The sequence below is a fragment of the Rissa tridactyla genome, chromosome 5 (assembly GCF_028500815.1).
Source record: "Rissa tridactyla isolate bRisTri1 chromosome 5, bRisTri1.patW.cur.20221130, whole genome shotgun sequence".
Classification (NCBI taxonomy): domain Eukaryota; kingdom Metazoa; phylum Chordata; class Aves; order Charadriiformes; family Laridae; genus Rissa; species Rissa tridactyla.
Genome location: NC_071470.1, coordinates 77,472,613 through 77,485,096, shown reverse-complemented (window position 1 = coordinate 77,485,096; position 12,484 = coordinate 77,472,613). Strand labels below are relative to the sequence as shown.

At 42.9% G+C, this 12,484-nt stretch overlaps 1 protein-coding gene across 22 annotated transcripts in view; it reads left to right on the top strand.

The window, feature by feature from the left end:
* ANK2 (ankyrin 2) overlaps nt 1-12,484 on the top strand; it is a 239,340-nt gene that overhangs the window by 177,460 nt on the left and 49,396 nt on the right. For 12 of the 22 annotated variants that reach the window (XM_054204193.1, XM_054204187.1, XM_054204183.1 and 9 more), the window contains 2 exons: nt 2,208-2,310; nt 2,927-3,030. In XM_054204193.1, coding sequence (XP_054060168.1) covers nt 2,208-2,310; nt 2,927-3,030 — 207 coding nt within the window. Of the gene's footprint in view, nt 1-2,207; nt 2,311-2,926; nt 3,031-5,858; nt 5,901-6,819; nt 6,856-12,484 lie in introns of all 22 variants that reach the window. The other 10 variants (XM_054204194.1, XM_054204178.1, XM_054204176.1 and 7 more) reach the window with 2 other exon arrangements.

Here is a 12,484-nt window from a genome sequence, read left to right as displayed (position 1 = left end):
GAAATTAAGCCTCGTAGGAAGTTTAAACTTCTGATTTCCTGCGGGCCTCGGTCATGCTCGTGCATACCTTGCCTGTAGATAAAGCCCATAGCCTCAATGTATTGGATATTTACTGGAGCTTATATACAGGTGCTACGCAGTGGCTATGTACTGAGCTGCTGGTAGCGGTGGGTACTTGGAGGAGAACGTGGAGAAAATCACCATACAGCTAACCAGGCAAATCTAGTACACGCTTCCTTTCAGGCAGTATTTATCCAGGACACGACGTGAGCTGAATAGCAGAACCTACAACTTGGATGGCGACCCTCTTACCAGCATTGCATGGCGCAGTGAAGCCGTTCCGAAAGTGTCGAGCGTTGAAGTGAATTAAAGGATAACGATGGCAAATGGGGGCTGCTACTGAGGCTTATTTTTCAACCACAGAACAACCGTTCGCTGGCCTACTCTCGTTACGAGCAAGCAAGGTGTACTCCGCCTACCCAATTCACACTAAAATGTTTAACCAAAATACTTTTCAGTCAAGGTTCCCTTTCATAATTTCATAAATTTTTTTCTGAAATTATATAGGCAGGGAGTTAGGGCGAACTTCTGTCCCCGTAGAAATTTTGTTGGTGGTTTGAATGGAATCAGAATTTTATTCCAGAAACGCGTAATTCCAATACTGCCAGCCTTACATGTCTCACCTCTTCCACTTGTCTGGGTGAAAGACATTTCATGACATGTAAGAGAGATTATTTATGCGTGGCTTGGTTTTTTTTCCTCAAGACTTTCCTAAGGCTGGTACTTGTGTAATAGCTATCTTTGCTTCCAGTTTTGTACAATCCATCTGATATGCTAAATAGGCCATCGGTATAAGTTGATGGTCAATAGCGTTGATTATTCTTCAATGTCGTACGTTTCCGCTAAAAATTAGATAACCATTTGCTTATAAAAATGGATCCAGAAAATCATTGAGGGCATGTAACTACCATTAAAGAAGGCTGAATGGTCTGAAGGAGATGGTAAAATACGATTTCCAATAAGATCTGCATTTAAAGCACTTGAATCTCCTGTCCGTAACGTGCGCACGACTTTTTTTTTATTGCCAACTGCTGAAAATGAATTATCCCTCAAAAATCCGTGTAGCTAGATAAACGGCCTATTGTTCTGAGCCAGCGTGTTAGTCATTAGGAGTACCACTCATGGATGTGTAAGCCATGGAAACAGAACCGCTTCCTTCAGTCCCCTGTGCTGTATTCCTCAAGGTGCGGAACAACATCCCAGAGTACACCTACAGCAGCTGAAGGTTGATCCGTTTTTAAAAATCGCTATTGTAACGTTGCTGCTAGCAAACATTTAAAGGACGAAACTGGTGCTATTTGGTAGCAGGACCCCCATTTACCTCAGTACGTCCTTCTGTGGTGTCTTATTTGTCCTTTTTTTTTTTTTTTTTTTTTTTTTTTTCTTCTGCTTTTTGCTAGTGGATACTGCAGCCGCGTTCTGAGCCGGTGCTTGGAAGCAGCTTATTTACCGCCTTGCTTCTCTCATTGCTACAGCAACCGGTTTTCTGTAGAGCTGTGTGTACTTACGGAGCAAACGCTGCTCGCGTTGGGGCTGCCGCTCTCTAAAGGTGCTGTTGGCAGACAGAGGAAGAGTTTTGTGTCACACGGGAGCTTGCGGCTGGCCACAATTCACCTTGCTGCGTGTACCTTCCAGGGGACGAGACACCAAGCTTACTGATTTCCAGTTTTAAGGGGAGAAGGCAGATCGTAACGAAGCTTCAGAAAGAGTCATTTCAGGGGGTCGCATTCGGATTTTCCGTCGTGGTTTGCCTGTGTTGGCGTGTCAGGAGAGAGAACTTCTCCAAAGAGCTTTACTTAAAAGAAATCCATGCTCTTTGCTGTAAGGAAATTATCGTGCCACAAAGCCAAGTACAAAGTATTTGCCGGCATAAAATAAACTATCATCTAGATTAATCTCTAGGTTCTGCAGTTTGAAGCGAACAAGTCAGTCAAAAGACTTTGTGGCCCGTGGTCAGAAAGGTAGCGTAACGCGCATTTGTAAAGCTCTGTTTTTTTCCCCCCGTGACTATTATCTACTCCCCCTGGAAGCTGCATCATATTGCTAATAGCACGCTTTTTTCGTTCTCCCACTCGATCTATCATGACACCTTTACAACATCATCTGTACTGCCGGTATCTTGCTATGGCATCCTACCAACCCCCCAGCCTGCGGTCCTTCAGTTCCGACAGGTCCCACACCTTGAGCCATGCCTCCTACCTGAGGGACAGTGCCATGATCGACGACACGGTTGTCATCCCCAGCCAGCAGGTAAGCAAATTCTCCTGAGTTCACTTAGCGGGGGGGATAAACGCAGAAGTATAAAAAGGTTACGGTTTAGGTTGCAAGGACACCACATCGTGTATGCTGCTTCGTTTATTTTAATATAAACCCCTCTGATTTTCCATGAGATTTAATGGCATGTTACACAGTGCAGCAGTGAACTCTATGCCAAAACAAATAGATGATCTGCGTGAACATAGTACGGGGACTGTCTTTATGCTGTTCTCCATTTTACCTGATTTTTGTATGATTCTAACAGGCGTTGGGCTAAATATTCAGGTGATCTAATGAACTCAGGGCCATTGTTCTCCAAGATGCTATCCCGAAGCGTGCTTGTCGTTCACAAAAAAAAGATATAGGAAATGCCACTTTGGTAAATCACAGCATTCATTTCACTGCGACCACTAACATACGATTCCTTTGAGCAAGCACAAGATGTTCCAGTAAGGGGTTTCTAATATTTTAATGCTGTTATTACTCCTTTGTTTTCTTTTAAAAGAAAAGTTAAATGCTTTAAGCACTACTATGCAAAATACATCTTGTTATTGTTTGGTTGATTAATTGATTTTATTGTAGTAAAAAGGAGGGGTTTTTGCTTACCAAGGTAACAACTCTGGCCAAAGAAGCTGAAAGGAATTCATATCGCTTGAGCTGGGGCCCTGAAAACTTGGACAATGTGGCTCTTTCTTCCAGCCCTATTCATTCAGGGTGAGTGTATCACTTAACGTTATCCTAAAAAAAAAGAGAAACAGAATACCTGCAGTGGCAGCAGCTTCAGCTAATGCGTAACTAGGAGTTATATTTTAATTCATTGCCTCCTAGAGCAGTTCCATAACGTAAATTGTTACGGTCTCTTAAGCTCTGAGAGTCGAGCAAGTCGGGGTACCGAGACTATCCGCTGAAATCACTGCGCGGCAGTGAGCTTTCGGTCGAGTTCAAGAGGAACGAACGAGAGAATTGACACACAGACACATGCGTTTGTGTGAATTTTACAGAGAAATACATGCGGTGCCTTTTTAAAGTTAGCGATGACTGAGACCAGGGGCCTCATCACTCCGGATGGTGAGTTCTCCCAGGGCTGGTGAAGTAGTTCAGGTGTTTGTGATGATTACTTTAAAAAAAAAAAGAAACCCGGGGGTTTAAATTACGTGAACTGTGTAATAGACAAGCCACCTAAACATCACGTGCTTTACACAGAATTGGCCACTATGTTCCTGTATTCTCACAACTGACTCTTTTTGGTTAATCTCAAGCGAGTTGACAGCAATCTTGTAGTCCCTATCTTTCAAAAAATAGCACTGGAGTCCCATTTGGAACGACAGGCAGCCCCGGTCTAGAAGAGGACCAATATTGTCATAAGTGCCGTTGCAAATTGCCTGGTTTTGTGACACATAGGAGAAGTTTGTTTGTTAGCCGGCAGCAGGATATTTGGCTGCGGCTGGCGTTGTTTGGATTTGCTTTTCTTGAGCTCTAAAACTCCCACATTAAATGAAAATACTTAATGTGTACAGTAGGTATGCGTTTAGATATCTGTCAGTCTGGAAGCTTTGAAATTGCTTTGGCGGCTTATTCTAAGCCGAAATAGTTCACAGACTTTTTCCAAAGGATGCATTACTTCTCACTTTCAGAAAGGTAGGTCTTCCCAGTGATTGCAGAGGATGACCTAAGCACTTTCTAGAAGAGTGGCATTGGATTCTTGGATGCGCAATCATTTTGTGGCTTTCTTTCGAAAAATACGAGCCATACTTAGGTCTTTTTGGATGACCAGGCTGCTAGCGGTAGGATAAGAATATGTGATTTTAAGAGGAGCAACGCTCCCTGCAGCCTTGTGTGAAGTAGTGACATCTAACACGACACAAATTATGTTCTTCCTTTTATACATACCGACTAACCTGCCACTAAATCTTGTAATAAAGAAACCTACAATAACGCTTCCTCAACCTTTGGAGAAGACTGTACACCACTTCGTTTTTATCTTGCTTAGATTTGTCCGAGCCATTAAGTTATCATAAACTGTTGGGCTGCATCTTGTTTAAATCTCTTTTCCTAGGAAAATGCATTGCCTAGTAGAGTTTCGCTTGTAAATCCTTGTTTTAAAAGTGAAGCAATTGTAGAAGTACCGTAGAATACATCTGGGATGAAAGAAAACGCTCAGTGTTTGAAAAGGAATCCCATATAAACATCGTTAGTGGCTTTTAAGCAAGGGTATGGCCTTGGTTTTGCCCAAGACGCTGGAAACGTCTTGAATTCAGACCGTGTTTTATAAAGTAAGACGTCGGCAAACTGTTGGGCGGTAATTTATTTGGCACAGATGGTTTTAGTGTTGTATTCTGTGCCATCTGGGGGGAAAAAAAAATAAAAATGACACCGTTCCCTCCCTGTACTACTTGAGCGGCTAACCCCAGACTGTTGTTGGGTTCTCACTGATCTCCCGTTGTAGGGAAGCATTTCCGTGGGTCACAGTGAAGCCGCCGCCAAGCAAAAGGATAAATGTAGAGAGAACTCTTCCCTTGGTGTGGAATTTCTCAGGCATATATTTCAGCCTTTGCGTAACTAACCAAAACTTCTCTATGTCGGAAATTTCAGAAGGGGAAAGTGTTTTAACCAGCCGTTTAAAATTTAAATGGAACTGTTGTTCCAGTAGATTGGGAATTTCATCGGGAAGGAAAGAAAAGCAGGGTGTTTGGCCAGGGTCTTTGGCAGCCGTTTCGAAAGCGAGAAAATAATTAGGTAATATTAGGGGATGTTATGTGTAATTTCCTGCTGAAGCGTTAGGAGAGACAGAACAAATGCCTGCATAAATGCAAATGCGTTTCACAGTTTTAATCTCGTATCTCACCATAGCCTATTGTGGAAGAACACACATATTTTCATGAAGTTGGAAGGCAAAAAAACAACCCCTGTACTGAGAGATTTCACATGCAGCGTTTAGACGTTGCGTGACGGTATCATATTCTTATGTCTTCTTATCACCCCCAGTAGTGAAGTGTGAATGGTAAAGAGAAGGGCGACCGTGAGATTTTAGAGTAGAAATCGGGTGCAAAATCATGTTGTTTTCCTACCTGGGTTATGGTGGTACAGTGAAAAAAATTCTACGATTTAGTTGGAGAGATGATATTTCTAAGAATTTTGCTGACAAATACGTAAAGGTGTGGTAGATGAGAAGAGAGGCGAATCTGGCCTAGCGTGGCACTGGGAGGAAGGAGCTTGGAGTTCATGCTGTGATATTAACTCGCTTTTGTGTTCTAGAGCAAGACGTGTAGCAGCTCTGCGGCTTTCCCAGCTCTGACATGCTCCCAGTAAAACTTTTTAATGAAAGGCAGTGACTTCATTTATATAATTTGATTAAGACATCCCTATTTGACTAATAAACAATCCACGTGTATCAGTACTTGTATCTGATAAAATGCACCAGTTGGGATATTATCAGTGATTTTACCTTTCTGGAAGTTGTTGCTTCCATCAATGAAAGACTGAGAAGGATGAGGGAGGGGGCAAGTCGAACCGTGACAAATAACGTGAATTATCATTCTTAGCTGCATGTCTGCAAAAAAGGAGGCTGGATCCTTGCTAACAAGGTAAAGAAAATACGTTTTCGAGTGTTGTCTTTTGAATCCATGATGCTGTTTTCCCCAATGTGAGATTAATTTCCTGGAAATAGTTAATGGAAACAGGACCTGGCAGCCACCAGCTGATAGTCATTTCTAAAATCTGAAAGCTGAAATGATTTCAAATTCTACTGTCGCCTTAATGACCTTTAGTCCGGAAGTTGCAATAAGGAAAAAAAAAAAAAAAAAGAAAAGCAGGCATTTTTCATTAAGAAAAAATGGCTGTTCATGTCGGTGGAAGAAAATGGCAACGGAGATATATATAATAAAAAGCGACATCAGAAAACTAACTAACTGGCCGTGTGAGGCATTACCAAGAGCCTAAACGGGTCAAACTGAACATTTGAAATTTGTCGTTCTATAGCGCAGAACGAAAGGAGGACAAGAAACATGTTGAAAGGGAAGATAGAGGAGGACAGAACGTACTGATAGGAAATGGGAAGAAAAGAAAGTAACGATGTATTGCGTTATGAGAAACACTGGCTGGAATCGCCTTAGATACCTTACCCTTTGATATGCTGTGGTCCAAAGTGTAGATGTGGATACGTAAACCGAGCAGCCTTTCCCCTAATCTGGTTCTGAAGGATTTACTCAGAGACTAACTGTACTTTGTAGGTATCTGACTTCCAGTATGAGAACGTACGTAGAGACAGAAGGTCACTGCAGCTTTACTGCCGTAGTGACCATTTGTAACCAAGGACGTTTACGTAGGCCTTATTTTCCATACTCACTCCTACCTTCTCACGTGTAATGGATATGCATATATACGTTCATGTGTTTAATTTAGAAATCTGTTTCATTTTTCCAATATTTCCGTATTTCATTTAACTCATTCTTTTTTTTCCCCTTTCTTTTCTTTTTTGATGTTACATCATCCATTCTGTTGCAGATGCTCTTCTCCATGTCTTGATCATGACAACAGCAGGTGAACTTCTGCATAATTTCTTTCTTTAATACATTGCACGTCTCACCCCCGCCCTATTTATCCCCCTCTCTTGCCTCACGTCAGGATGCTTTAGTGTTTTGATAGTGTGCGTTGGCCAAGAGAAAAAAATAATAATGTATCTGACTAGCAGGAATAGCGACACATGGCCCTATTTCTCTTCTTAGACAGTAAGCGTCCACTTCCTCCCATCTGCCACGTCCTCTATAAGAACAGAATACTGGTCCCATAATAAGTCCACTGCAAAAAATCTTCATAAAGCTCCTTCTACATTCCTAGATTGTTTTAGCCGTTGATTTAATTAACGATACATTGTCTCTCTTGGCGGCGTGGTTTAGTCTTATTAAAAGGAAGGAAAAAATCCACGAATAATCCGACACAAACCACCGTAGACAGGTTTGGTTGTTTCAACTGTTATATTACAAAGCGGGCTTTCATCTCCCTTGTCTGTATAAAGAAAACTGCAGAGCCACTCGCTAGGCCACGTTTTCCAAATTGCGCCACCATATTGGAACTAGTAGGATAACAGCACAGACCCAGAATGCTTAATTTTTCATGCCACGTGCATTTTTTGCGTGGCCTGGGTTGACTGGTGGTTGAATCACTGGCGCTTTGCCTCCCGCACAGAACGCCTGAAGTGGTACCTTCCCAAAGGAGATCGTCCTCACCGAGTGGCAAATCGAGTGTTTATTGGCACGATACCTCTTCGTTTCCTTTAACGTAACCGTAGAAAGGTGAAAATCTTCTAAAATATTCAGCTGTGTAAAATTACTCATTGGCCAAAAAAAACCCCAAGCTACAAACCCGTATTTTTTAGGTCATGCCGCTCAATCTCTCTGTAGCTGACTAATGCAGGGAAGAGAATGTTGCCGTGAGTTAATTCTCTAGTGGTTCCCCGTGTAGGATCATGTTTTTTGTCCTCCTGGAATGTGTATTTTGCCTTGCCGATGGATGGCATAGTTGCAGCCTGATGGAAAGCACACTGAGGTAGTTGAATGACTTGCTGTTGAATTCAGTGGGAGCTGGATCAAGGCCTTTTTTTCCTTAATTTCAGACTCTTTATCAGTTTTCCTCCTCCAGCTGAACACTTTACAATGGCTGAAGCACCCTGATTGTTTCTGCATCTTCACACCGCGACTAACACTGAATGCTGCTATCTCCTCGTTTCCCAGCTTCTTTTAAAAATTCAGATGACGTACGCAGAAAAGTTCTTAAACTGTGTCTAGAATGTCTTAGGCCTTTTTATTGTTCCCTGCTACCTGACGAGAGCATGTGTGCCTGCCTAGCTAGTTTGAGAGAATAATCCGACCTGACCTGCCCGGGTGGAAGTGGGTGCTGGATTGATTTTGCCTATTCTGGGTTTTGTGTGTTCAAAGAACTCTTGCCTGTTATAGAAGGACGTTTGACGCCGCGAGGTTTGCATGGCTCTTCCAATGATGCTGCAGAATGAGAGGCGCCTTTGAGTGCCAACATGCTTTTGCGTTCGCAGCCACCCGAAACCGTGACTCTTCTGCAAAGCTATTTACATGACAGGGATTCTTCAAAAAGAACAGAATAAACTGTCTTCTTTCACACACACACACACACACCCCGCAGCGCTGACACATCCATTTTTTTATTTTATTTGTTCATCCTGCTATTATCCTTCGAGTGAGCGTAGATACAGAATTAATTCCACATGAATAAATTCCGTATGAATCAAATCCGCAAAGGGGATAACTCAGGCTCAGATCTAAAATACAAGTATTTCATGAAAATACACCCCAACCTTTTGTCCTTGTAAGGTGGATAAATCCCATGCGTATATATTTGTCCGTGTTTTGTTCTGTCCTGGGTTGAGGTAAAATGGAGCCAATTCAAGTGGAACCGTTAGAAAACCCCTTGCTGTTTGCTCCGCTCCCTGTAGAAGGCATGGAAACAGCCTGGAAGATTTAGGGGCCTTTTGTAGATGCCCTCAACCAGCAGGATGCTGTAGCCAGCGTTATTTGAGATAGTTACCTTTCGTATGGCAAGTGTGTAGTTTTTAATTGCTCTAAAATTAAAGAGAACGCAATGGCCTCTCTTATTTATGAGGAAGCATTGCTAAATTAGGGGAAAATGGACGATGCTTGATCTAACTGCTAACCGCGTGTTTAACCAGAAGCACGTATAGACTCCACTGCAGTCTATAACTCACTCCGAGAAAAGAACTGCTTTTGTTCTTTAGTTTTTCTTCAAAAAAAAAAAGTAAATCCTGATTTCCCCTTCATTCTCTTTAGAAGAGAGAAGGCAATGATTTCCCCCGCCCGACTTCGTTTTATTGATTTGGCTATTACGTTGGACTGCCGCCTTGCTACATCTCAGGGCAGCTCGGTACCGACCCAGATTGCAAGACCGTCAGGGGCACGTGTTTGTGTCGTGCATCGTTTCAAACCGAACCTTTAAAACCGGCAGAAAATGAAACTTACTCGCAGGCTGTCTTAGTATTGAGGAAGACCGTCTCGTTGTTGCCCTTGACATACAAATTTTGACTTTTCTGCTTTAACCCATCGTCTGCTTTGAGTTTGAGTTTGGAATCATCACTTAATTGAAATTTAAGTTCTTGCCATGGGTCGCCAAGATAAACTGAAGTCAGCGCTAAAGAAGGATGCTTCCCTTATATATAGTCATTATTGGACGGACATTTAAAGCGTGTTCTGAAATAGACTTTTGCTGATGAAAAGTACGTGTAATTTTGATGCATTGCTTGATCAATCAGTTCCCTTATTTTGGCCCCCTTTGTTTTAAATAGCTCTGTTTTAAATGGCATTGTTCTAAATGGCTAAAAATCCCTGTTTTCCTACTTATCAGCTGTCCAGAAGTCTTGTCCTCTTTATGTTGTTTTCCCTCTCCTCAGTTTTACCTCATTTCTCCCGGCCATCATTAGTCCCTGCTAAGGTTTTCCTTTCCCTATTACGCCATTTTTAACCCCTTCTGAAAACTGCAGCTCTTATACCTACATGGAGTTCCCGTGAGTTGTTTTGGTTTCTTTTACGTTTTCTTTAATTTTTAATATTATAATAAATTATCCAAGATTCACGTAAAGAACGTTTACCAGCCTAATTTTTTTAGGATGCTTCCTTCTCCTCTCCTATTGACAACCTGTAAGACAAGAGCTTTCTGATTCCCTTTATTCCCTTTTATTGACATTTTTTCCTTTTTTTTTCTATTTTTTTTCCTTTTTTCTTTTTTTTCTTTTTTTTCTTTTTCTTTTTTTTTCCTTTTTTTTTTCTTTTCCCCCTCCCCTTTTAAACTCCTCGCAGCCGGTTGTGTGTCTCTCTAATGAGCCCTCTCCTCTTCATTCTCTGTTCGTAGATGGTTGGTAGTGCTTCCTGCGGCTGGAACATGGGGTAAACCCTGAGTTTCCTGCCAAAAGTCACTTTTTACGCCCCCTGAGTTGGCATCAGCAGAGGTGCCCAGTGCCCTTTGCTGAAGGAGGATCTTAAGAAGTTTTAAATCAGAGCGGGGATGACGGATGCAAAGATTTACCTCTCCTGTTCCCGCTAGTCCTGTTTGTTCATTTGAGTCCAGTCTCTTCCTATCTCAGTCGTCTCACTTGCCATCTGGTAAAAAAGAAACGTCAGGGAGAGGAAAAATAACGTGCGTGGGCAACAAAATAATTACTTTGCATTTTACGTTTCCTTTACGTTACAATTTTTTTTCACGTCCCTAAATGCACGTATCTCAGAAAGCACGTTTTATGTCGTGCATTAAGTTTTGTAGGGATTATTTGTATCTTGAGATAGGGAGTCCTTCAAAAGGGCAAAGCTTTTCCAGTCCTGGAACAGTAATGTCACCATCCAAGTGCCCTATTATATGGCAAATAGGCAGAAAAAGAGGCTGCAACGATTCAGGAAATGCTTTGTTATGAATTATTTGCTTGGCTCTATTGCCTACCCAAAGTTACCTTAAGTGTGCTGATTTAAAAAAAAAAAAAAAAAAAAAAAGAGATAAAAAGAAATCAAATTAAATAAGTGGCTGAAAAAGTGAACGTGGTAAAAGTTTGGGAGATAAACAGGGTGGTATGGTGGAAAAGAACATATTTTTTCCCATTCTGTGTCAGCTCCACAAATCCTGCATCCTTTGTGCTATCCTTTCAGGCGTTTATGCCACGGCTCTGGAGCTGAGGAATCTCCCCCTTCAGCTTCTTTCTTTTGCGCTGTATTCATGCGGGTTCTCTGAAATTTGTTTTCTGGGAATTTCATAGCAGTACGTAGCTGGTTTGGGGAACCAGCTCCTCCGTATTTAGCGCGATAATTGGCACCAATCTCTCACTGCTGCCCTGAGGCTATTGTGTGCTTGCCTGAACTCGGCTGCCCAGCAGCTTGAGGGTCCTTGCGGTCTCCTGGGTGGCTTCAGACTCCTCCAGAAGTCACCGAACCCGTCAGGAACCTCCCATTCCATCTGGGGCTCTGTTTCAGGGATACGGCACAAATCTATTTTTTGGTGTATTCTCCTGTTTGCCAGACAGTGTCTCATTATTTAGTAAATATATTTGATCTGTACAGAATCACAGAATGGTTCGGGTTGGAAGGGACCTTAAAGACCGTCTAGTTCCAGCCCTCCTGCCCTGGGCAGGGACACCTCCCACCAGACGAGGTTTCTCCAAGCCCTGTCCAACCTGGCCTTGAACACCTCCAGGGGTGGGGCATTGATAACTTCCTTGGGCAACCTGTTCCAGTGCCTCACCACCCTCACAGGAAAGAATTTCTTCCTGATATCCAATCTAAGTCTCCCCTCTTTCAGTTTGAGGCCATTACCCTGCGTCCTATCTTTACACTCCCTGATAAAGAGTCCCTCCCCATACTTGCTGCACGCCCCCTTTAGGGACTGGAAGGGGCTCGAAGGTCTCCCCGGAGCCTTCTCTTCTCCAGGCTGAACCCCCCCAGCTCTCTCAGCCTGTCCTCACAGCAGAGGGGCTCCAGCCATCCCAGCATCTTTGTGGCCCTCCACTGGACCCGTTCCGACAGGTCCATGTCCTTCTTGTGTTGAGGACTCAACACAAGAACAGCTGGTTTTTACAGTGAATAATCATAACGTCCTACTGGCTTTATCCTAACCACTGTTATCTTTGTGTCCACCTTCCAATGACGCTTAGCTTTGCCTATTGTCCCACTCTTCGGAGCAATGGTGTGCTTCAGGGATAGGTGGCTGATAGACCTCATGGTCGATTCACCGGCAGACCTTGCTCCGACCCGCGAGGCACGTTGAGTGACCTGAAACTGAAAGCAAGAGCTGCAATTTGAAGGCCTGAGCACGCCCAACTACCCCTTCCCATCTCCGGCGCTTCCTAGAGACAAATGCCATGCTCCGTTTTTAATTGATCCCAAGTTTGGCAGGGGTGGGAACGCAGGGCTACGGCTGCGAGGCGAGATACCAGTTTGTTACGGATGCTCAAAATCAAAAACTAATTCTGCTTTTTCAGCTTTTATATTGGTTCTACACCACAAGCTAGTTAACTGTGTAACGTGCGCCTATGAGAAGGCACTGCCATTTCAGCTTATTTTTTAATTAGTCTGAAAGGAACGACTATACGGGGAAAGAGCACCGTGTTAAAAACGACAGAAGCCATTAGCGTGGTCAGAAAGGGGAT